Source organism: Amblyomma americanum, chromosome 5, assembly GCF_052857255.1.
Source record: "Amblyomma americanum isolate KBUSLIRL-KWMA chromosome 5, ASM5285725v1, whole genome shotgun sequence".
NCBI classification, from domain to species: domain Eukaryota; kingdom Metazoa; phylum Arthropoda; class Arachnida; order Ixodida; family Ixodidae; genus Amblyomma; species Amblyomma americanum.
Window position 1 is genome coordinate 127,068,716 of NC_135501.1, and position 22,502 is coordinate 127,091,217.

The 22,502-nt window shown below is 46.2% G+C and overlaps 2 protein-coding genes across 5 annotated transcripts in view; one reads left to right on the forward strand and one right to left on the reverse strand.

Annotated features, from left to right (window-relative positions):
* Gnpnat (glucosamine 6-phosphate N-acetyltransferase) overlaps positions 1-2,375 on the forward strand; it is a 27,971-nt gene extending 25,596 nt beyond the window's left edge. For all 3 annotated transcript variants that reach the window (XM_077665257.1, XM_077665256.1, XM_077665258.1), the window contains exon 6: positions 72-2,375. In XM_077665257.1, coding sequence (XP_077521383.1) covers positions 72-258 — 187 coding nt within the window. In that variant the 3' untranslated portion in view covers positions 259-2,375. The remainder of the gene's footprint in view (positions 1-71) is intronic.
* Polr3B (RNA polymerase III subunit RpIII128) overlaps positions 1,484-22,502 on the reverse strand; it is a 29,510-nt gene continuing 8,491 nt past the window's right edge. Inside the window, exons 4-7 of one of the 2 annotated variants that reach the window (XR_013314889.1) lie at positions 19,960-20,304; positions 16,522-16,845; positions 7,689-8,630; positions 1,484-7,429 (exon numbers count right to left, since the gene is read on the reverse strand). Coding sequence is in view for 1 of the 2 variants with exons in the window: in XM_077665254.1 (XP_077521380.1) it covers positions 8,430-8,630; positions 16,522-16,845; positions 19,960-20,304 (870 nt within the window). In the remaining variant the exon portion in view is untranslated. The remainder of the gene's footprint in view (positions 7,430-7,688; positions 8,631-16,521; positions 16,846-19,959; positions 20,305-22,502) is intronic. The other variant, XM_077665254.1, reaches the window with a different exon arrangement.

Here is a 22,502-nt window from a genome sequence, read left to right on the forward strand (position 1 = left end):
ATTCATTTGAAATAGTAGAGCAAGCAGACAAGACAGTCAAAGATGTTTTTTTCCTCTTATTTCACTGGTAGGCTGATCCAGACGCTGGTGCGGCTTGGAAAGCGGCTAGGCTGCTATCGGCTCACGCTTGACTGCAAGGACACTGTGGTCAAGTTCTACACCAACAACGGGTTTGCCCTTGAGCCTGGAAGTGCCAACAGCATGAGCCTGCGTTTTGCTCCCCAGGTTCCACAGACCGATGGTGCTGCCGCCCATTGACAGGGAGCAGCAATTCTCGCACCTCAGGGGATGAGGGTTGTTGGGGAAACAGGACAAAGAAAGGGTAGCACTTTATTTGGCTGCATTGATTGTAGCAGGCCAGACTGCAAACCAGTGATGACGTAGTAATGATGATGACTGTGAATATCATTGACAAACTATACTCTCGCACATATCAGGACTGGGGAAAACTGCTGACATTTGATGTGTAGCTTGAGAAAGCGGACAGTTATAGGTGCAGCCATCCAGGCCGGTTATTGTTGCTGTCAACTTTTGCATTATAGCAGTTTTTGTTCAGAATGTGATTTGCCATGGAGGCCAGATGTTTTCAAGTTTGTATTTCTGTTGCTGTACTTAATAGGACAGAAAAAATGTGAAGATGGTGTGTCTAATGCCCTGAAAAGCATGCTTACTTTAAAGATCGATTTTTTTTAATACAGTCAAACAGTGATCAGAGAATCGTAATGTGACCTCATTTTACACTGCAACAAAAGATCTTGTGCTTTTACTAAGTATCGTACTCGAGAAGGCAAAGTCCAGGTTGTTACTTCAGGTATTTTCCTTATTTTGCTTGCAATCTATCCCCCAAGTGAAGCCATGTTTAAAACTGCGATAGAACAGGTGCGAGTCCTTTTTTTGCTACACCTCATAAATGTAACTCACATTATGCATTTATTTTCAATATACAGAACTATTATAATAATAGTTTAAGCACAGATATTCCTCTGATAAAGCAGTGGCATACTGCTGATTGGTGTGGGAAATGAAAAACTGCTTTCATGATTTATGGTGAGAATAAGTTAGAAAAATTCAACACTGTAGCGTAAAATGCCTTCAAGCTGATGCTACCGAGAAAAACTTGCAGAGAACAGTGGCAGAAAAAAAATGGTGCTGCGGCGAAAGAATGTTACGCCACTAAGATAACATCATAAACGGGCAGAAACTGTGACATCTTAAATGTGAAACACAAACGCAGCCTAGAAACACTGCTGCTATCTTTGTGAACGACTTGCCCCAGCCATCAAGAGGAGAGCAAACTGGGGTAGTTATTGAAAGTACATAGCTAATATCTAGCTCAGAAACATGCAATGCAAAACATGCAATCTCCATCTTGTGATTGTTTTTCTGCTAAAAGTCGATGATGCTTACAGACCACTTTTGGACTAACAACCTCCCTTCAAGAAACATTATATGTGAGCAGGTAAAAAGGTGATGAATTGTTCCGTTTTAGTTTTGACTGTGCAGTTTTGGTAGAACCAAGCAGGATACTCAGTTCTATCATGCCTGCAGATGGCTGCAAACAAGTACTGTGCCATTGTCCATAAAATTGCACAGAACATAATATAGCACAAAAATGAGGAGAAAAATACATGAACACAAAGTGTCAGCCTCTGACTCAAAAGCAAAACAAGATTTTAGAATGTGATAAAGTTCAGCATTTTACTGATGGATAAGATTTTTGATAACACATTAGAAGTGAAAAGTCATCCTTCATGATAAAACTGAATTCAACAATACCTAATAATTCAGTCCCTCTCTTCCCTGCTGGCAAACGCAAGTGTTGCATTAAAATTATGGTTGGGTAAACACGATATCTTGCTGCCTATTGGCAAAGGCTCTGGTGCCTTGTGTTCCTGCCTTGGTTGTGTTTGTATTATGCTAGCTGCATTTATATACTTCTTACCTGGAAGTAAATTCTAGGCAAAGGCCAGAGCCTCATGTTGGTATGCATGTAATTGCCACTACTGTTTCTTGGGGTTTTTGCTCTGTGCAAAACTTCAAAGTCGATTACTACCTCGCCCAAACCCACACTTTTTCCTATTATGTTTATTAGTCGAAAAAAACAAACTAGTGTGCCCTGTTGTACCAGTGCTGCCATTATTTGCATGCCCATTTTCTGCTTGCGTTCTTAAAAAACTGATTTTCCAATCGATGCAATGGTGGATTACAGAAGAGCACAGTCCATTATTGTTGAACTGTCTAGGTTGGTTGTGTTGCCATCTTTTGATGAAATTTCAGATACTGCTGTGAGAGATAGTCTTTCCACATGTTCCATGCTGATGTTTATTTTGTTTTCTATCAATTTCCAGAGCAAAAATAAACAAGAATGTTGCTTACTTTTGTGTCTGCTACGCGTTTTGCCTTCTTGTCTGGGTGAGCAGATATATTTTATGAAAGTCACATTGCGGCAAAAACTTTCCATTCTTCTGGCAAAATGCAGATCATAACACTAAGGGTGCACTCACAGTGGAAAGTTGTGGAAGTCGCGCAACTGATTTCAGTTTCAACAAAGGGAACAAGGGTAGACAGAAGTGGACAGTATAAGATCTTGTTCTGTTCATTTCTTAGTCTTTGTATCTTTTCTTTGCACTTCTCACCCTTTTCATAACTTCCCAAGTAAGGCAATAAGCCCCGAGCAAGCTTGTGGCTTTGACATGTGCAAAGCACTGCCTTTAGTGCACAAAAGCAGCAACTTTTACCCCTCCCTAACTGTGCCTCACTGATGGAGTGCCTAGTCTCATAATTAGTGGGGAGTAAAATTAAAATGTATGTTTCACATTTATGACGTGCCACTGTCATAAAAATAGTACTATTAAGGAGTGCTGAAAACTGCAAAGATCTCAGCTAAAAAAATGATGCATAAGACAAAAGCACGACTGCTGCAGGTGTCACTGCTCAAGAAAGACCTGGCCAGCAGGCAAGAACTGAATGAGAAGGGAAAACATTGAGGCAGAAGATTTGGCCAGCTGGCAGCACATATTTTGATGTGAACAACATGAAACGGACAATGGACGAGTATAAGGAACACAGCAGACAGTCCCTGACCTGTATTTCCTGTTCTCCGCCACCATCTCTTTTGCACTGTTCACATCAAGAAAACTGCAGGAAGAAGCGTGCAGAGGACCACAAAATTATGTTCATGATCTACAAAAATCTGCCACCCTCTCGCTGTTGCAGCATATACTTAAAATGATCGAACAATGAATTTTTCTCGCAACAGAAAGCTTGCCATCTAAGATGCTTGATTCTGCAATGGTTTTGTTAGAAACTGTGTAGATTTTTACTAAGAATTTTTTTATCAGTACATGCATATGTTTTTATGTATACTAATGCTGGAAAACATGATCAGAGTGTGTGATGGTGATGTACCAAGAACAAATATAGATCTCGCCTGCCAGACAGTAATTAGACAATTCAAGTACATAGTAGCGTTCACTTAAGCTTTGACACCCTAAGCTGCTATGGCACAGTGATGTACGCCTCGTCAATGCAAATTTTAGTGGACCGTGGTTGCCGCTTCATGATACGCAAAACACTGCAGCACCATTCAGTTGCAAAAGCTAAAAGCACATCACCGGTGATGCGAAAGGAGCATTTTTCATCAAAGGCCATAATGGAGAGAGCTTAAACTATTATTAAACATGACAAAGATCTCTGAAAGAAAAACACTGTGCATATAGAACAAACCAGTGATATTTTACCAAGATGTGGTCACATGGTGGGACACACTGATAATGGCAGGATTACACCACAAGGTTGTGCTTGTTTTCTGTGATTTTCAAAGCCAAATTAAAATTACAAATCTCGTTTCTTTGAAACTGCAGGCCTAAGTTCTTACAGTATAGGGCACAATCTTTGTTTCTGCCATAATCTCGTGACAAGATTCCGTCAGTGGTTGGTCCCTCTAATGAATAAGCCCCTTCCAGAACAGTGGCGATACACTGGGCTCATTAGGGTGGCACAACTTGAACTCTTACCCACAATAAACATCACCATGGTCAACACACCCAAGGTTAATGATTCGCAGCGTGGAAGTATTCTTTGTATGTCAAAGATCATAAAACAGCTAAAAGTACATCCGTGTCGAATGCTTACTAAACAAAGCTAAAGAAAAGAATGAACATGTCATTGCTGCATAACGCGTGAATCAATGCAACATAGTCCAAGCTTATGGGCACAACTACAGATTCCATAGGCTGTGTGTTAGTGCATTTCATAATTCATGACATGGGCAACATAACAAATCCAAACAATATGCTCTGCATGGACAACCCCAATGCCATCGCTAATGTGCCCAGCATTAGTGATGATGTGACTGCACAATAAATGACACCAGCATAAGTTGAAATGCAGTTTTATTAGTTCGAAGTTTAAGCAAACTTACTGTACATTTCGCAAGCGCAAATCAGTGAGTGCTTGTATTTGAAGATGTCTTCTTTCCATTCATCAAACTTAAAGCATATGCGACATGGCGTCCGTCACATAAACATGGCCAAACGAAAAATGCACTTCACGCACAAGTAATCAGATTTCTGGACTATAGTTCCAGTATCTAAGAGTCATATTTGAACCCAGAACTCCACACTGAGGTCTATCAGTGTGACGGTGTCGTGCCTCTGGCTGACACCTTCTCACAAGCACTTGACAACATACCACGCACATACGTAATCTGTTCAGCACAAACACTTGAGCTGCACTCCAAGGCATCATTATCTCATTGAGTTGAAAAGCCTCAGCAAGAATCGAAGCAAGATCAAAACTTCTTGGCCAGAATGAATGGTATTACTCAGCTGGGCAGTGAAATGTCTATGTCATGATGATGACGATAACTTATGCTCTCGAAAACCTGAAAAAATGCAAGCCCATTGCAGTCTGATGAGACGCCAAGGTCGGTACGGCATTGCCCTGGAAAAAAAAGAGGGACAAATTACTGGGCTATCCTGTTACCAAAGCAGGTCATGATGTTTAGCAGTCGGACGTTTAGCAGCAGTGCACAACATAGTTTGTGTACAAAACAAGCAAACAGTCTACAAACAGAAGGAAAGCATAGTGGAATAATTCTTTTGTTTAGGAAAGGAAACCAATCAAGTTATGATCATTTTACACAGAAATTAGACAGGATGCCATCAGCGGGAACCAAACCTGCAACATCCGAATACATATTAGGCATATTGCTCTGGACCAAGGGCCCTCACACAGGGTTCTGTGGAACCCTCAGGGTTCCTTAGATTGCTTTTTGGGTTCCCTGAGCACCAATATTCGTGCATATGCCAGACCACTTTTTTTATTCGCTTAATGATGGGATTAACTCTTAAAAAATGTCACCCTTAGCATGCATTACAGACTTTATTCACAAAGTGTGGCGCTCATGGACCAGAGGTACGAGAAAAATTCATTAGAATCATTGCCACCACTTTGGGACTGACTGCACTACAGTTTGCTCATAGCAGATTGTTCGACTGTATAGCCAGCCAGTACTATTGAAATTGGACACTTTTGCTTACAGGTTGTGCAGAGGCATTTCTTCTTTGCATCCATATTAGGCGTGAAGGCGCCTGGGGCTTTTCAGGGCCTTTTGAAAGCTGTTGGAGATCCCTGATGCTAAAAAGATTCAGCACCACTACTCTGGCCCAACTGAGCTACAGCAAGGGCTGCCTTGCCTTCTACTTTGAAAGCCTTTTATATTTATTTTGCTGTAGCCTAACCTTGAGTGTGCATACCAGTGTCGTACCCGACCACATCAGCAGAATTATACCGTGAGTGCCATATGTTCGAAAGTGGAGAGGCAATTGTGCAAGAAGAACCCACAACCTTATCGCTTGAATGCTACATCTACTGCTGGGTTTGTACTGTTCCAATTTATAATGAAGTATTTTAGTTCTCACACTTTGTGCCCATAGAACACCACATATTTTTTGCTTCAATATAACGAAGTAAACAGCGCCGTGTTTTCAATGCAACACAATTTCCTTGTTGGCTCATACAAGCTCAAGTGGTTGAGTGGAACATGTAACGAAGCACGCATCAGAGCACGTGGATAAAAGTGGCCACCACCCAGATGGCAGATGTAGAGCACATACCAATGCAGACAGAAATACAATGACAATCACATTGGCGAGCATGCTGCCTGCCACGCCATTTGGGGTAGTACGGGTGAGGCTGGCACAAGCGTCTGTGCAGCAAGCCAGGCCAGTCCGCAACTCTTGCTATCTTGCCCAAAATCGGCGTTGAATGCAGCGGAGCCAGCCGCATTTATCGTTTTTATCTTGGACGATGCGCACATGCACAACTACACGAACACTCGCGTTTGCGATGGAAAAGCGACATGGTGGGCTTGAGTTCACTTCATCAGGTGCTGATTGGCATACTGTTACTGTGCACACTGTGCATACTGTGCACACGTTCCACGGCTATGTTTCAGCACCAGTATGTCGTAGCTATATATTTACACATTGCCACCACAGCCACACAACTACACTATGCTCCACTTACATTTGACTCCAGTCGTACAATGGGTTCAGAGCAGCATGGCGCAGCTAGGGTTGTAGCCTTTGATACAGCAGCCTCGACTTGTGTTCTGGGCTCCAGTGTTGACAGGTACCATTCAGCCTCACCCATAAGAAAAACTCTGATCTGAGTGGTACGGGTAGTTAACTCTGAAGGCCTTTTTGAAGCGAATTTAGTCCAGTTTCTGAATTGTACTTCAGTTAAGCTGCTTCCAGAGGCAATCTATAGTCTATTACAGGGGGTCTCAACCTTTTTAGTGTTCAAGAACCCCAACACTCATGTCTCGCCTTGCATCTCTTCCCGCTTAAAATAATGCAAAAAAAAAAAGAGCCTGGAGACACACAACCCCTCAAAAAATTTGCAGTTGCTTAACTTGGCTAACCCTGCAATTCACCGAAAAGCAAGGACGCTTGCTAAGCATCTGAAGCTCATCCCAGGCAGCTCCGCTACACGCTCGCGACAGCCGTTCTATGTATACCCACACGACCATGTGGCCATGACGTGGTATCACATGGTCTTACAACACCCCCATCGGGTGTCACCAAATGGCTTCACATCACCCCATCGGATGTTCGTAACGCCAAAGGCCACCCGAACGGTCACCCAATGTCAAAGGTCAATTAAAGGTCATGGGTCAAGGGTTCGACACCTTAGCTGCACCACATATGATCATACACGACTAACGTGGTTAAGCTGAAGGTTGTTCAAGGTCATTCTCCGGCATATGCGACAACTGCTTTACCTAGCGTAGTGAAGTTTTTCACTTCAAAAATGCCCAAATACAATTACGATTTTTGGACTCGGCAGGACTCGAAAAATGTCCGAATCGAACAGCCGGAAAAAATCGTGAACTTCAATAAAATCACTTTACTTAAGAAACCAGCTTCAAAATCATGAATTCCACCACATCCAAGTGATAACATTGTAAGGGAAGACTTCAAGGGAGACGTTTATTCCAGCCCGCTGGCAAAGACGTGCTCCCAGCGAACAGCACCAAGCAATGACGATGAGAATGTACAGTGCATGAAAAGAGGATGAAGTCGCAGCCAGAGAGGCGACGACGACGAAAGCGCATAAAGTGCTCACAATATTATCTTGTACTCGAGTTGGAACTTCAATAAAATCGCTTTGCTTAAAAAAACCGGCTTCAAAATTATGAATTCCATATGCAAGTGATAACATTAGCTTGCACTTGAGTTGGAGCCAAGCTTTAGCAGTGTCCATTTGCATGTCTGCCCCACACCTCACATAACCGATAGCAAAACCAAGCCACTGTACAACAGTGTGAGAGCCATGCCATGAATTAGTTGTGCACTACTGCACCGCAATGCATGTTCCTCGCAGCCTGATGCGTGCCACACAAGACAAAAGAGACAAAAACCGCGACCAAACAACGAGAAGGCGAATCGCACGTTAGTGCCAGCATCTGCCCATCCACCAAACAGAACTAAAGATGAACACAGGAAAAAAGAGAAGCATTAGTGTGGGCCTACCAGGCACATAGGCACGATTTTTTAGAAGTCTTCAAATCACAAGCAAAGGTAAAGCAATGAATGCAACAAAGAGGACACACAACATTCATTGGAAGCAAACACACAGAAAAAGGGGATACTAACGTGAATTGAAAATACAAGGCACTGCTCTCACTGATGTCTCACCACTCCATTTTTTTTTTTCTATTAGGGTTTCACATTTGCCAATAGGCCCAGATGAGAAGTACTATTCCAAAGGGAAAGTATCTGACTTGCACATGTGCACTGCATTCACTAGACAGCTAAGCAATTCACAAACCAACTCTGATGTGAGCCCAGCCTGTGCAGGCATACTCATCGCTAGCTTCATTTACCTGGCCGCATTCACACGCCACCTGCAGGCGGCGCTGTTCAATGGGTGACGGTGGCCAGCTGGCGGTCACTGCAGTGACTCTTGAGCTCTAGCCGGGGGATGATGTTCATGGAGAGCAGCTCCTGGAAGAGCAGCTTGCATGCGTACGGGATGCGTAGCGTGGCGATGGTGCTCGACGAGCGGCAGAAGTGACACCACCTCGAGTAGCCCAGCAGGCCGCATGTCCTGCACACGTCCACCTAAGAGAGGGGTTCCACAGTCATTCATTGTGATCAGATGGCAGAGCGTTAAAGGAAGAAGCTCTGTTGACAAGAAGAGCTTTACACCCTTTACATGCCAAAAATGTCATATAATACAGTCTACTCTCAATCATTACAAATTAAAAATTTGATCAAACCAGATCAGGCTTCCATTAACTTGCGATGTTGACAAGGCATCTGTTCAAACAAACCGCAGGTGCGAAGTATTAAGAGAATTCAAATTGAAGAGTTTCTACTGCACTGAGATTAGCACGATGTTAAATGGTACGAACTTGAATGAATTAAGAGAATTTTTCATCTTATCAGAAGTGGCCCAAAAAGGTGTGGAGAACCTGTTTCACCCCTCCATTTCAACGCGGCCCATCCTCACCATCGTGTGTCAGGACAGCACCGGCTGGGTGAAGAGGGAAGTCTCCCTCATGGGGAAAGGGAAACAGTAACGGGAGCGCCACCTCACAGGTTACACGGAATTCTGCGGAACCGAAGAGGGTCTCTTCGGGATCCGGCCAGCGTCGTCAGCAGTTGCAGCCGCATGCTCTCATCACATTCCGGGGCAGGCACACAGAGATCCATCGTGCCTTGCCACTGGACTTCTGGTTCCAGGCAGCGAAGCGAGCGTAGCAAACGCGCGCTCTCGTCACCTTCCCCAGCAAATGCTCGAGGATGGCCTTGCCCCCAAGAATGCAGCGCTCACGGGAAAACCCGGCCGCCATTGTCGGCGCATACAAATGTTCGCCGCCGATATGTCCGAAGTCGCGTCCCTGCCCCAGCCGGTAAGTCGGAAGTCATTCTTACGTAGCCTTCTATTTCCGAGGAATGCCTCGATGTTTTGTAACTAGCTGGCACACACTGTATTAATTGCACGTGTAATAAATAGGATATGAGTGTTAATGCTTTGTCGTCCCTTCCCTTTGTTCCCTCAAGCCCGAACCCCTCCGCAACTAGCGAGCAGGAACGCTTCATCCGCGGAGTGGAAGTGCTGGGGAGGGGGGTGGAAGGCTGGTCCCCTCATATTTTCGATGCTTGTACTGGATTCCTTCCGAGGCCACTGCACTGATGCGGTGAAGGCTCGCTTCGCCGAGACCGGCTCCGACCTCGTTATAATACCTGGCGGCATGACATCCATGCAACAGCCACTCGGGGTGTGCCTGAACAAGCCGTTCAAGACACATGTGAAGCGGCTCTATGCCCAGTGGATGGCTGACGGCTTCTGCGCCCTCACACTGACGGGACGCGTGTGAAGACCCGACATTCTATTGCTATGCCAGTGGATCGTGGATGCGTGGAAAGTGATACCGACCGACTTGGTGCGCAAAAGCTTTAAAAAATGCGCCATCAGTAACAGCTTGGATGGTTCCAAAGAGGACAACTACGTCTCTGAGAGTGGCGATGAAACCTGGGATGGCAACAGTGAGAGCAGCGATGATTGAGAATCAGATAACCAGTGACATGGGTGAAGTCGTTTGGATAGATGTTCTGAAAACGAAATGATCACTGAGTGTGCAGTTGTATCTTTCTAGCGCTCATTTTTTTTTCCCAGGTAAACGTGCGGGTTATATGCAAGGATTTTTTTTTCGTGGAGTTCAAAGTTAGGGGTGCGGGCTATACGTGAGTAAATACGGTATTCACCTCACCAGCTGACTCACAAACACGAACTGTATGGCATCACCACAGTGCTTCATCATGCGCAGCGTTGTGAGTTGTGTACATAATTAATATTTGTCGTTCCTCTGGTGTGTGAGATGCGTTCAGCAGAATACCTGGGGCTGGCATTGTGAGCGAAAAATTCCCGCAGAAGCCACCTAGGTGGGCTACCTAGGTCATGTGACCTTGTGACGTCATCACAAGCTGCGCAACGTACTGCGAGCAAACTGATCGCCACGGCAGGTGGACGTTAAATTAATGACTGGCCGTGAGAAGGCGCCCAGGAAGAGCAACCTGGGTCGCACCAGCACCACCGGTGGCAGCACCTACCATCGCAGAGCAGTGACACTTTGCTTAACTGCTGCGCCACTGCTCCAGGAGTAGTATGAGGATTCCCAGCAATCTATGAATGTAAAGTTGAGAATACCGTATTTACTCACGTAATCCTCGCACTTTTTTTCCCTGAAAATCAACGCGAAGTTTGGGGGTGCGATAATTATGCGAGGAAAATTTTCAAGCAAATGTTTCGGAGTGTTAAATGCAAAGATGAATGGGTGCAAGATCAGGATTGTCAGGTCCGCAATTGTAAATATAACGAAAACATTACTTTCAAGCGTAACTTACCTTCGTTATGAAAGTACAGGATGAACGTAAGCTCAAGCTGCTAAAGCACTTTATTTGCCGCGCGCAACCTCCCCGTCACCACTCGCATTGCGTACGTCCTGCAGGCAATTCTACTCTTCATCAGAGTCCATGTCGACACTGGAATCGATGGTTTCTTCATCTTCCGATGCTTCTTCGTCGTCCCACACCAGTTGGTCCCCGGTCGCATCCAGGGCGTTCGAAATTCCTGTTTTCTTGAAGCTTCTGGTCACCATGTTTACATCAATCATCCCCCATGCCTCTGATACCCAGCTGCACAGCAGCTCCACGGACGGTCTTTTGATCTTGCCGCCCGGCGTCAGAGCATGTTCATCATCATCATCGTCAGCCTTACTACACCCACTGCAGGGCAAAGGCCTCTCCCATGTCTCTCCAATTAACCCTATCCTTTGCCAGCTGCATCCACCCTTTGCCTGCAAACTTCTTAATCTCATCCGCCCACCTAACCTTCTGCCGCCCCCTGCTACGCTTACTTTCTCTTGGAACCCACTCCGTTACCCTTAAGGACCAGCGGTTATCTTGCCTTCGCATTACATGCCCTGCCCAAGCCCATTTCTTTCTCTTGATTTCGACTAGGATGTCATTAACCCGTGTTTGTTCCCTCACCCACTCTGCCCGCTTCCGATCTCTTAACGTTACACCTATCATTTTTCTTTCCATGGCTCGCTGCGTTGTCCTTAACCTAAGCTGAACTCTTTTCGTTAGCCTCCCCGTTTCTGCCCCGTAGGTGAGTACCGGTAAGATTATGCTGTTGTACACTTTGTTCAAAGATACGTCAAGAGGCTGTAGCATTGATGTGAGGCCGCCGGGTATAACAGCCAGGTCCGTGCGCAGTTCCTTGAACTTCGCCCGAACCGACTCTTGAAGATGGACCCGAAAGCTATCAAGCACGAGGAGCGACGGAAAAAGAAGCGCTCCCGGTCGCCGCCCCCACACAGTCTTCACCCAGTCCACCATAGGTCCGCGGTCATCCACCCCTTTTCTTGGACGCGCACGTGTATACCAGGGGGGAGCTTTCCTTTCGGGAGGGTCTTCCGCTTGAAAATGACGTACGGTGGGAGCTTCCGCCCGTCCGCCGTCACGCCTAGCATGACCGTGCACCTCTGTTTTTCGGCACCTGTAGTCCTGACATGCACAGTCCGAGCACCTGTCTGTTCGACTGTCCTGCTGCTGGGCATATCGAAATTCAGCGGAGTTTGGTCCGCGTTCCCTATCTGGGAGAGCAAGAAAATTTTCTCCAGCCGGATCCTGATACCGAATCGATGGAAGTCCACTATTTTCTCTTCATAGGCTGCGGGCAGGCGCTGACAAAACGTCGTTCGCCTCCTGAGCGAGAGTCCATTGCGCTGCATAAATCGTGTGGCCCACACTTACTAGCGCGGAAGTCTTGCACCGGGACGCCCTCCTTTCTTGCGATTACGAGCGCCTGGTTCCGTATCAAATCAATCGACACAGCACACCCATCCACTCGTCGAGCCTTGATATATTCCAGTAAAGAGGATTCGACGGCAGGAAATTTCCCAGTCTTCGGTCCACGGAAGGCCAGGCGCGTCTTACCAGTCGTCTGGAGTTCGTCATGCTGCCGTCTCCAATACCGGATGCAAAACTCGTTGACGCCGAAGTGTCTGCTGGCGGCGCGGTCGCCATGTTCCAACGCATACTCAATAGCTTTTAGCTTAAAAGCAGCTGTGTAGCTTGCGTAGCGTCCCATGGTGAAGCGGCACAAAGAGCACGGTGCAACACGCAAACAAGGCAAACGAGGCCTACGAGACACCGGAGAGCTGGAGACACCTTCGCAAAATGGCGTAGCGATGGTGAGTGGATGAGCGGTAGCGGCGGTGGCAGCGGATGATAGCACAGTACCGCCGCCTAGTAGCACGCGCGCCCAACTATGGCAGTTAGTTGTGGCCGCAGTCAATAGATGGCGATCGCTACGACAAGCAGACGGCTCGCGGCAGTAATTTTGGGGGTGCGATGATTATGCGGGGAAAAAAAATTTTCCAATTTTTGATAGCCAATGGGGGGGGTGCGAGCATTATGCGAGTAAATACGGTAACCAATTCCACATATTATACCTAAGGCGGAGTATAAGTGTCCTCTCCAATTTTTGCTTCTTGCTCAAAGAGATAAATTCTTCAAAGCTGTTTAACAGCCAAAACATGTATTTCTGTCTATTTTTTATGCATTACATTTTGTGACTTAGAAACTGCTGCCAACTAGGTTACGCACTCAACCAGCGAAGTGTATTCCGTGAATACACTCCAACCTGAGTGCACCCTTCTGCAAGTGGGACTCCACTTGCGAAATTTATATTTGGCAAAGCACATGCTCCGAAATCACTTCTTTTTATTACTCTCTCTGGATCTGATCTCATCTGTTCCGCAGTGCATCTGTTACCAACTCCACGAGCAGGTGCACCACACATCTTTTCGTCCGCCGCAGGTGGCGCAGAAGTGGTGCCGATATCCGGCCATGTCAGATCTCTGTGCTATGAAAATGCCTGTTGCGACACAGTCTCCGTTTGTAAAAACTGCTTCAGCCCAAAGTCAACGAGCAGATGCATCCTGTGCCTACATGCCTTTTCATCCACTAGGAGTAATGTGCAGCATGTGACGAGCACGCGACACAGAAATGTGGTTGTGTCACATTCACATGTCCGTGCTACTTGCACGAAGGCGTGATGGTGCCCTCCCTACCAAAGCACCTGCAGGAAACAACGAACACAGAATCGCTTTCCAGCATGAGAGCTTCACTGCATATTCAAGTGGATGTGCAGGGGAACTTCCCCATGGGGTCTCGCTCCCTTGTGGGAAAGTGTTTGTTTTTTCTAGCTTGTTTTCCACAAAAGTGCTGGACCAACGCTACGGGATAGCGCTGACGGAGTAATCGTGTGGTATGCACTAGTTGGGAAAGTTCGTTGAAACCGTAGGATACATACTAATGCTTTTTGCTAGATCTTTTTTTTTTAAACCAAGCCTAAGAGAAGCCAACCAAATATCCTAGATTGCTCGTCTCATCTGCAAATTCGTCTTAATGAGAGTCAACTGTGCTTCTATTTCGCTGAATATCAGGAATCTTATGCATAACCTCACAACTTGGAATTTATGTGATTTGCAATGTCAAAACCAGAGGTGTGCAAACATCAAATCTTTGTCTGCGAAGCAAACGTGAATAGCAACAACAAATTGCAAACTGCAAACTAATCGATTAGTTTCGAATATCACTCTAGGTATATTTCAAACCAAAATTCAATGCTTTGCCACAAAATATAGCTAAGGAAAGGAACAGAAATACTGAAAACAAATTTCTTTTTAAAACATCATCAGCATAATTATGTACGTGTAAGGCCTACTATGCTCCATCTCAAAATTTTTTTTCAGCACTGTAAAGGCTGCAGTGATCTGAGCCAGTCAGAAGGGCATGCGCTGCAAAATGTGTTCCTCTGTGCCCCTCACCCCGTGCCTAAGACATGCAGTTTCTTGATTCGAACGGAAGAAAACTAAAAATGACCAAAGCAGTCACCGTGTAACAACCCTAGAAGCGCATGTGGGCCGCAACTTCGCCCCTCCCGCTATCTTCCACAAGCAGGGCTGCTTCCATGTGGAGCATCTCTTATCGTAGTGATTTAAACCAGAGGATCGCTGCCCGTCACGCTCACAGCCAGTTGTGGACTGTGTCGTGACACAACACAATGATGTGCCACGTGGTGCTGCACTTTGCTTTCCAACCCACAAGCAGGCAAATGCAGCGCCGCAGCAGCTCGTGACGACCATCAACGCGTCAGGCCTATGAGGAAAGAGCAACTTAACTCTGGTTGAAAGTGCGAGATCCATTTGGAAATGTCGCTATGCTTCGCTGCGAGTTTAGATGAATAAGAAATTCTCAACTTCTGAATGTTGAGGCGACTTAAATATTGTAAGTGAGGTGTAACTGAACTGAACAGTAAATGCCACTCACCAACTAGAGAAGAATCTTGGTCATATGAAAATAGGTGATATGAATTTCGCAATGACACAAATGTGCAAAATTTTCCGGCCAGAGTGCACTGTGTACAATGTGTGAAATTTTGGATGTTCCGAGCTCTCTTCTGCACCACTAAGGATGATACGGACATGCGAGCCACGACTGCACACTTACACGCTAAGTGCAGCCCACAGATCGCCAACACCGCGATCGCCAGTAATGCCATACGCACTATAAGTAACAAGCTGTGTGGCTGTAAAAACTGTATTTACATGCATAATTTGTGCACTTTTATTCAGAAATTAGGGCTCCAAGAACGGGCTGTGCAAATTACACGGGGATTTCGCAAGTGCGACTTAAAAAAACTCCACAAAGGTCATAACGCGCAATATAGGTATGGTGCATGTTGCTGCGTATACGTCAGCACTTCGACCCGCACGCCACACTGGTTGTGAAAGGCCGCGAACCACCCACCCCCTTCCCCCTCCCCCCTTTGCAGGATGGCATGAAAGTGCATGCACGAAGCTCAATGAGACACTAAAACAGCGCCATCGCTTGCGGCCCAGCCAATTGTTGGGTAGTTCCGGATTCCGTAAGTTTGCTTTCGTAACTTAATCCGGGAAAGCAACCGCAAATCAATAAATAAATTATCACACCACACACAAAATGTACACCCGGCCAATTCTTCAGCAGTATCGCACGAGCGTCGGCCAAACTGCTTGTCAGCGCCTTATGGTGCGGAGCGGCAAAGCCAGCGAAAAAAGCCACGTGTGCACAAGTTTTCCGACACAACGATTGTCGTCTATGGGCAAACTTGTGCGCACGCAGTTATTCTCGCTGGCATCGCCGCTCCGCACCATGATAAGGCGATGACAAGCAGTTTGAAACTTGCCCTGTAGTTGTGATATCCCATCGCATGACACGACCGAATAACCAAACACAAGCCGTCAGAGCCACCAAGAAAAGCGTAGCCAGCAGTCGAGTCCCATGCATCAGCCAAACAAACAGTGGTGTCAGCTCTTCTATCAGCTGCCGATCCTCCCCAGAAGTGCTGCCGGCCGTTCGGAGTGGCGATGCCACGGGTGCCGCCGCGATTGTAACAGTGGCCCCCGACGCCACCAAGAATGCCCAGTGCACAAAAGATTCAAAAAGCCTTCCGAACAAACACGCGGAAAAGACGAATGCTACTGGGTAGAGCCATAGATTAGAGCCCGCATGCATGATAGTGGTCCAGCGCAGCACGGTGCATATAATATGCAAGTAAAAAATTTTTTTATCAACCCGGGTGATAAGTGAAGGGTGTGCAAATTACGCGAGGGTGCAAATTATGCACATAAATATAAATCCGGTCAGCCGTAAACAGATCTGCGTGATGCATCTTTCATGCTCCAGCATACAAATTTTTTTAGTTTGGATGATACAAAATTTTTGGATGATATGAATTTTTTCACGACCGCGTGAGAATTGTATGACCAAGATTACACCGTATTCGATGTTTCGCATATTTGCACAGCCCCAGTGAAAGAACATTTCTTTTAAACAAAAGACTGCAGATCAGCACCACAAAATGGGGTGCCCGCTTCCAACTACTTTTTCTCACCTCGCAGGCGTCACTGGAGAGCATGAGTCGTTCGAGTAGCAGCATGCTGGCGCCATGTCCGATGAGGCAGTCACGCTCCATCTCTCCAAGCCGGAGTCCGCCGTCGCGTGAGCGCCCCTCGGTGGGCTGCCGGGTGAGCACCGCACGGGGCCCCCGGGCGCGGGCGTGCACCTTGTCCATGACCATGTGCTTGAGCTTCTGGTAGTAGATGGGCCCCATGTAGATGTAGGCCGAGAGGGGCTCACCCGTGATGCCCGACGTCAGGCAGTCCTTGCCCTGGTAGTTGAAGCCCCGCCGGATCAGCTCCTCCCCGACGTCCTGCACCTGAATGCAGCACATCGGTCATTAGACTGCGGTACGCCTCGGTCAACGACACGGTTACGTGGCTCATACAGCATTAGGAGCTTGCAGATTAACGCTTTGGCAGAAGAACGAAATGAACTGCTGCCTGAAGGAATTCATGAATTGAATAAGACTCATGTACCAATGTTGTGTGCGTGCATGTGTGCATTTTAGCGCTCCAGTGAAACTGGAAATTTGTATATGTCTATATATGTAAGCTATGGTTTGACAAAATATGGCATTGCCGTCTGCTGCTGTCGAACATGGGAGCAGGTGCTCTATCAAGCTGCTCATCAAAGCAACTTTTTTGCACCAGCCCCCTTTTCCTGCCGTGAAAAAGAATAAACCCTACATTATTATTATTATCATTACTGAGCTCTGGCTAAAATGCATGATGACGACCAGAGCTCGCAGCAGTGAACCATTTTGACAAATCAGTACACAAAAGTCAACACAGCCTCAGCATTTGAACACTATCAAAACAGAGATGCCAGGATCTTTCATAATAAAAGGTGAAGGTCTAGAGTGAGTGCTGCCACATTATTTCACAGTTCTACATAAAAACAATCATCTCAACATTTCGCTCATACCACACAATCCATTCACTATGACAACAACTGCATGATGCATACAAAACATGTTGTCATGCCTCCAGTTTGCTATGGCAGCTCTGAGCCAAACAACCACAACAGGACAAACAAGCTAGTACACACTATTAGTATACACGGCTTGTTGTCGACTTGTCGTTAACGACATCATTAGTACATACTTGACTGTGGTCAAAAGCAAAACAGTTGGCTGCTCATTCTCACTATGGATGGCATTCTCAGAGCATACCTACTGAGAGTGAAACTTACGGCATAAACCTGTGTAAGGGCCGCGCCCAAACTTTCCATGACCCATGCGGGAATAGCCTTCGAAATGCATGTGCCATGGCCTCCACGATCAGCTCTGGCTGCGAGCAACGGCGTGCTTGATCGCGGAGGCAACGCATGCGCATAGGAGCTTCTACGTGCCGCCCACGGATGGCACGCGAGGACGCTACTCATCATCATTACCGTCAGCTTTTTCATCTGGTGCGAGCTCCCACTATCCACATCGGCATCAGTATCACCGACTCCAACCTTTGTAGTTGTGGCTTTCACGTGCTGCCGCCGAGTGTTGCAGTTTTAGCACGATGGGCAAGCATCTTAGTAGCTACACGGCTGGGAGTTTGCTGTCAAACACGGCAAGCGTGCGGCAGGCAACAAGTTCAACATGGCCAAGAAGTGCGTTCCACGATGATGCAACCAAAAGGATGCACTGAGGAACACAAGCTGTAAAAAGCGCGCTTTCCGAGGAAAGTCGTGCAAGTTTCCTGAACTGGAAGAAGAGCTGCTCTGCTAAGTGAGGGAAGCACGTAACGGCTACGCGTTGACAGCAGAAATGCTGCACCACTTGTTGTGGGATGAGCGTGCACCACAGAACAGCACAGCACTAGCTTGGAGACGGAATACTCCGCGAGTGATGATTGAACATAGAATAAATGCCGCTCACTCTCCGATAGTTGCGTTTTTACTTTAAAAAATTTTTTTTTCGCACATCACGTGTATGGGCCACACCCTGAAAATTGGCCCTCAATTCTGGAAAAAGAAGTGCGGCCCTTACACACGTTTATACGGTATGCACCATGCGTGTGTAACATTTCTGTGTAACCCTTTGGTCACAGTGTCACCACATGTGGACATCTGCCGTTAGTTTTGGTCACTGCAAGATTGACTAGAGTCTATATTTGGAAACCTTTGCGACAAGCTGTGGAGAAACATTGCAAACCGGATGTGTGAAGTTAACGGAAAAACTCATATTTAAGAGGAACGCATCAATGTTTTATGGAAAATCTGAAATAGCTCCAATGAGAGCATGGCCTCTTTTTCAAGCAACAGCAGGTCAAAAGGCCTAATATGTGCCAATTTGTTTACAAAATGGCATTTTTTTTCTAAACAAAACCTGTCAAAAATATTAAGTGACTCCAATAGAAAGTGCATATTAAGTCATCTGGGAGGCTAGTGAGTTTTTTTGCAAAATCTAGAGATATTCCTCACAAAAATATGAATATTTCCCTCTACTGGGCAATAATGTGTGACTGAAGGTGATAAGGGTTCTTGGCCCAGTGAGGGACTGTTCCAGAAGAGAATTCGCAAGGAAGGAAGGAAGAAAGGTTTGGAGAAGGACTTGAAGTCCACATAGCTGCCACTAAGAGCAATCATAAAGGACTCAATCCTTTCAGGTGCGTCCATAAGATTTGAAGAAAGCACACATGAAGGTTGTCATGACTGGCAACTTGTTGAGCTTTGCAATGATCATCAGATTCCCTGTATGAACATTTGCAAATATAGTCAGACACCAATCAAGCCTGCACTGACCGCCACTTAGAATTCTTCCCTGTCCAAAACTAGGCTTCCATGAAAACTCTTCTTGTTTCCTACACAAAAAGGTAACCACGAGATGAAATTATATAAGCCCACGAATTTTGACGCCCCTGACTTGTTTTCCATACCACATAATTTCATTCTCTACATGTATGTTCGCCTTGAATGTGCACATGTTCTGTTGCTATGCCTTTGCCGGGCCTCGAGCATCGCTCAAGCTCCCCTTGTAGCTTTTTGCCTGAGGCCCATTTCCTGTATGTCTGGAAATAAACTTTCTTCAATTCAATATAGTCAGACATCAAATAGCTATTCCAAGCGAAGTACTACAGGTCGTCACGGACAATGGCCCATGCTTATCAACCTGTTTTTTTTTAGGTTGTATCCTACTAATGTGCGCAGCGTGCAATAAAAACGAGTGATGACTACACACCTCGCAATGTGGAACACATCAGCGCTAGCAGATATACGTTAACGATTACCCACAAGCGAGACCCCTGTCAGCACCCCACCCATCCACTGTCCCTCTCCTCTGTCATGCTTAGGTACACAGACGTGAAGTAGCACACCCTCCAAACTTTCTCCTAATGCCCCCTCCCATTCTCCACCTCCCTCACACTAATCACCATCAGATACACCAACGTCGCAGATCTGTTTAATGCCAGTGAAACGTGCTCGAAGAGAACAATACCTTGGAACCACCAAAGGCCGTGCCGTAGTGGAACTTCCCATTGAGGACGCCCGCCTTGCCCGCCAGCAGCTCTATGAGCTTGCCCACGGTCATGCGGGAGGGGAATCCGTGCGGGTTCATGATGAGGTCGGGGCAGATGCCCTGGTCGTTGAAGGGCAGGTCCTCCTGCTGGGCAATGAGCCCCACGACGCCCTTCTGGCCGTGCCGGCTGCTGAACTTGTCCCCGATCTCGGGCCGGCGCGTCTGCCGCAGCAGCAACTTCATGAGAAACGACTCCTCCGTGTTGGACGTGATGAGCACCTTCTCCACATACACGGGCTCCAGGCCCTTGTACGACACTGGCACCTGTAACAACAACCACCACCAACCTCCGTTCCATTCACTTGAAGCCACAGAAAAAAAAAATGCCATTATCACCAGCATCAGCACCAGCCTAACTACGTCCACTGCAGACGACGGCTTCTCCCACTAACATCAAATTAACCCTGTCCTGTGCCAGCTGCTACAGATCTGCCCCACACAACCACCTCTCTGCCACCCCATAATACGCTTGCCTTCTCCTTGTGTCCAATCTGTTACCCTGAAAAACCATCAGTGATCTGCCCTCAGCACTGCATGCCCGAATTGCCTATTTCCTCTTCTTGAACTCAGCTATGGTATAACTAACCAGAGCTTCTTCCATAAACCACTCTGCTCTCTCCCTCTCTCTAGAAAAAGTGTGCACCGTTATAACTTGAGGACAGCACCAAGTTGACCACTATCTGCCTCACGATTATGTTCACCTGTTTCTCCATAGCCTTATGTTGTTATTAATGATGTTTATTTAACTGCATTAACCAAAAAGATAATCAATACACATGTTCTGAATGTGGCTTTTGTACATTTACAGTACCTAGGCTCATTGAATCATCCAGTGACCTACGATTACCTGTGCTTTGCATCTGCTGTCGCCACCATATTTCAGGGGACCTCTTCCACACAACATTATGCTGGGAATCTTACTGCCTTAAACTACACTTCAATTCCCCTTGGTGCTCCACGACTGGGTAGAAAAAATACAACTGGTATGAAGAAAGGAAGCAACTGGATCCCAACGAGGCCCTTTAAAGAGCCACTGAGGCCGGGATTTGACCACGCGACTTTATGATTGGCGGCCATATGCCGAAGCCACTGAGCCACCATGGGGGTTGCACCATTCAACTATGACACAAAAAGGAACAAAAAGAAAGCAGCGAAAATGTGACATTAAAAAAGTACGATAAACCATGCTACAGCATCAGAGGTGAAGCTGAAGGGAGTGCGCCTTCATGTCAGGAAACGAGCAGTACAGCGGAAAAACACAGGCAACAAGATGTCCGGGAAGCATGTCACCCAACAAACAGGGAAAGTGAGTAGTGAAATTCGCTGTGAAACACAAACCTACCCACAATCTGTCTGCCCAAAAAAGATAGCAGGTATTGACTCTTAGCCACTTTTCCTTATACCATGATTGTAAATGTGGTAGCATCAGAAAAGTTCCTTGCTGAATTAAGATCAAGGAGTGAAGCTGACAAAAAGAATTAACCCTCTAACTGCAGAACCCGAGCTGTTTGTCACAGGAGATTGTACCAGCATTTCCAATGACGAGTCACACTCGTCTGGCTCGATGCTGCGCTGCTCCCACCGACAAAGATGAGTTACGGCCGGCAGCCACGTTGGTTGCAATTTTCAGCACTAGAGGGCACTAGTTGTCACTCCAAAAAGACTGAAAAGAAAGGCACTTGACGATAGATTATGCACTAAATGTCACAGAGGATGTATTATAGATTAGGGGTAATGAGCACAGATGAACATAGCTCCAGAAGTCTAGGTAGTGACCACAAGCATATCAAGTTGAGTTTCAGAAGAGAAACCCAAGTTGGACTGAAGCGAGATGAACAATCAGAGGGGAATTTTTACTCAGAAAAGCAATTGGAAGCAGCAGCCAAACAAATTGAGAAAGTAATTTTTGAGGATAGTGAAACAGAACGGACTTATACCAAATTAACTCGATTATTGGAGCTAGAACTAGCTAAGGTGCGAGTAAAGCTAAAAGGGAAAAGACCCAAACCCAAGAGTTGGTGGGATGAGGAGGTCAAGAGGGCGATAGAGAAACGCCAGGAAATGTCCAGGAACACAGATATTTTAAGAGGGGGGAACCAGAAGATGTAGTAGACAGAAAGTGGGATACCTTCATAAAGTGTAGAGGGGAAGCATCCTATTTGATTAATGAGAAAATTACAAGAAAGGGTGCACAATGGATGTCAAAAGTAAATAAAAAGGATAGAAAAGCAGCTCAAAAATTCTGGAAGCATCTAAATGCAATGAGTAATAAGATGAGGCTAGAACAAAGGTTTATTTTTACAGATGAGGGTATTCGACTAGAAGGGGATGAAGCGATAAAACACACAGGAACAAGGATGACAGAAAAATTTAAAGAAAGAAATGTTGCACATAACTTATCGAAGGAGGATAGACCGGTTACTGCAATAGCTTCACTTCAGCAAAGCAAGTGAGAAAGGGCA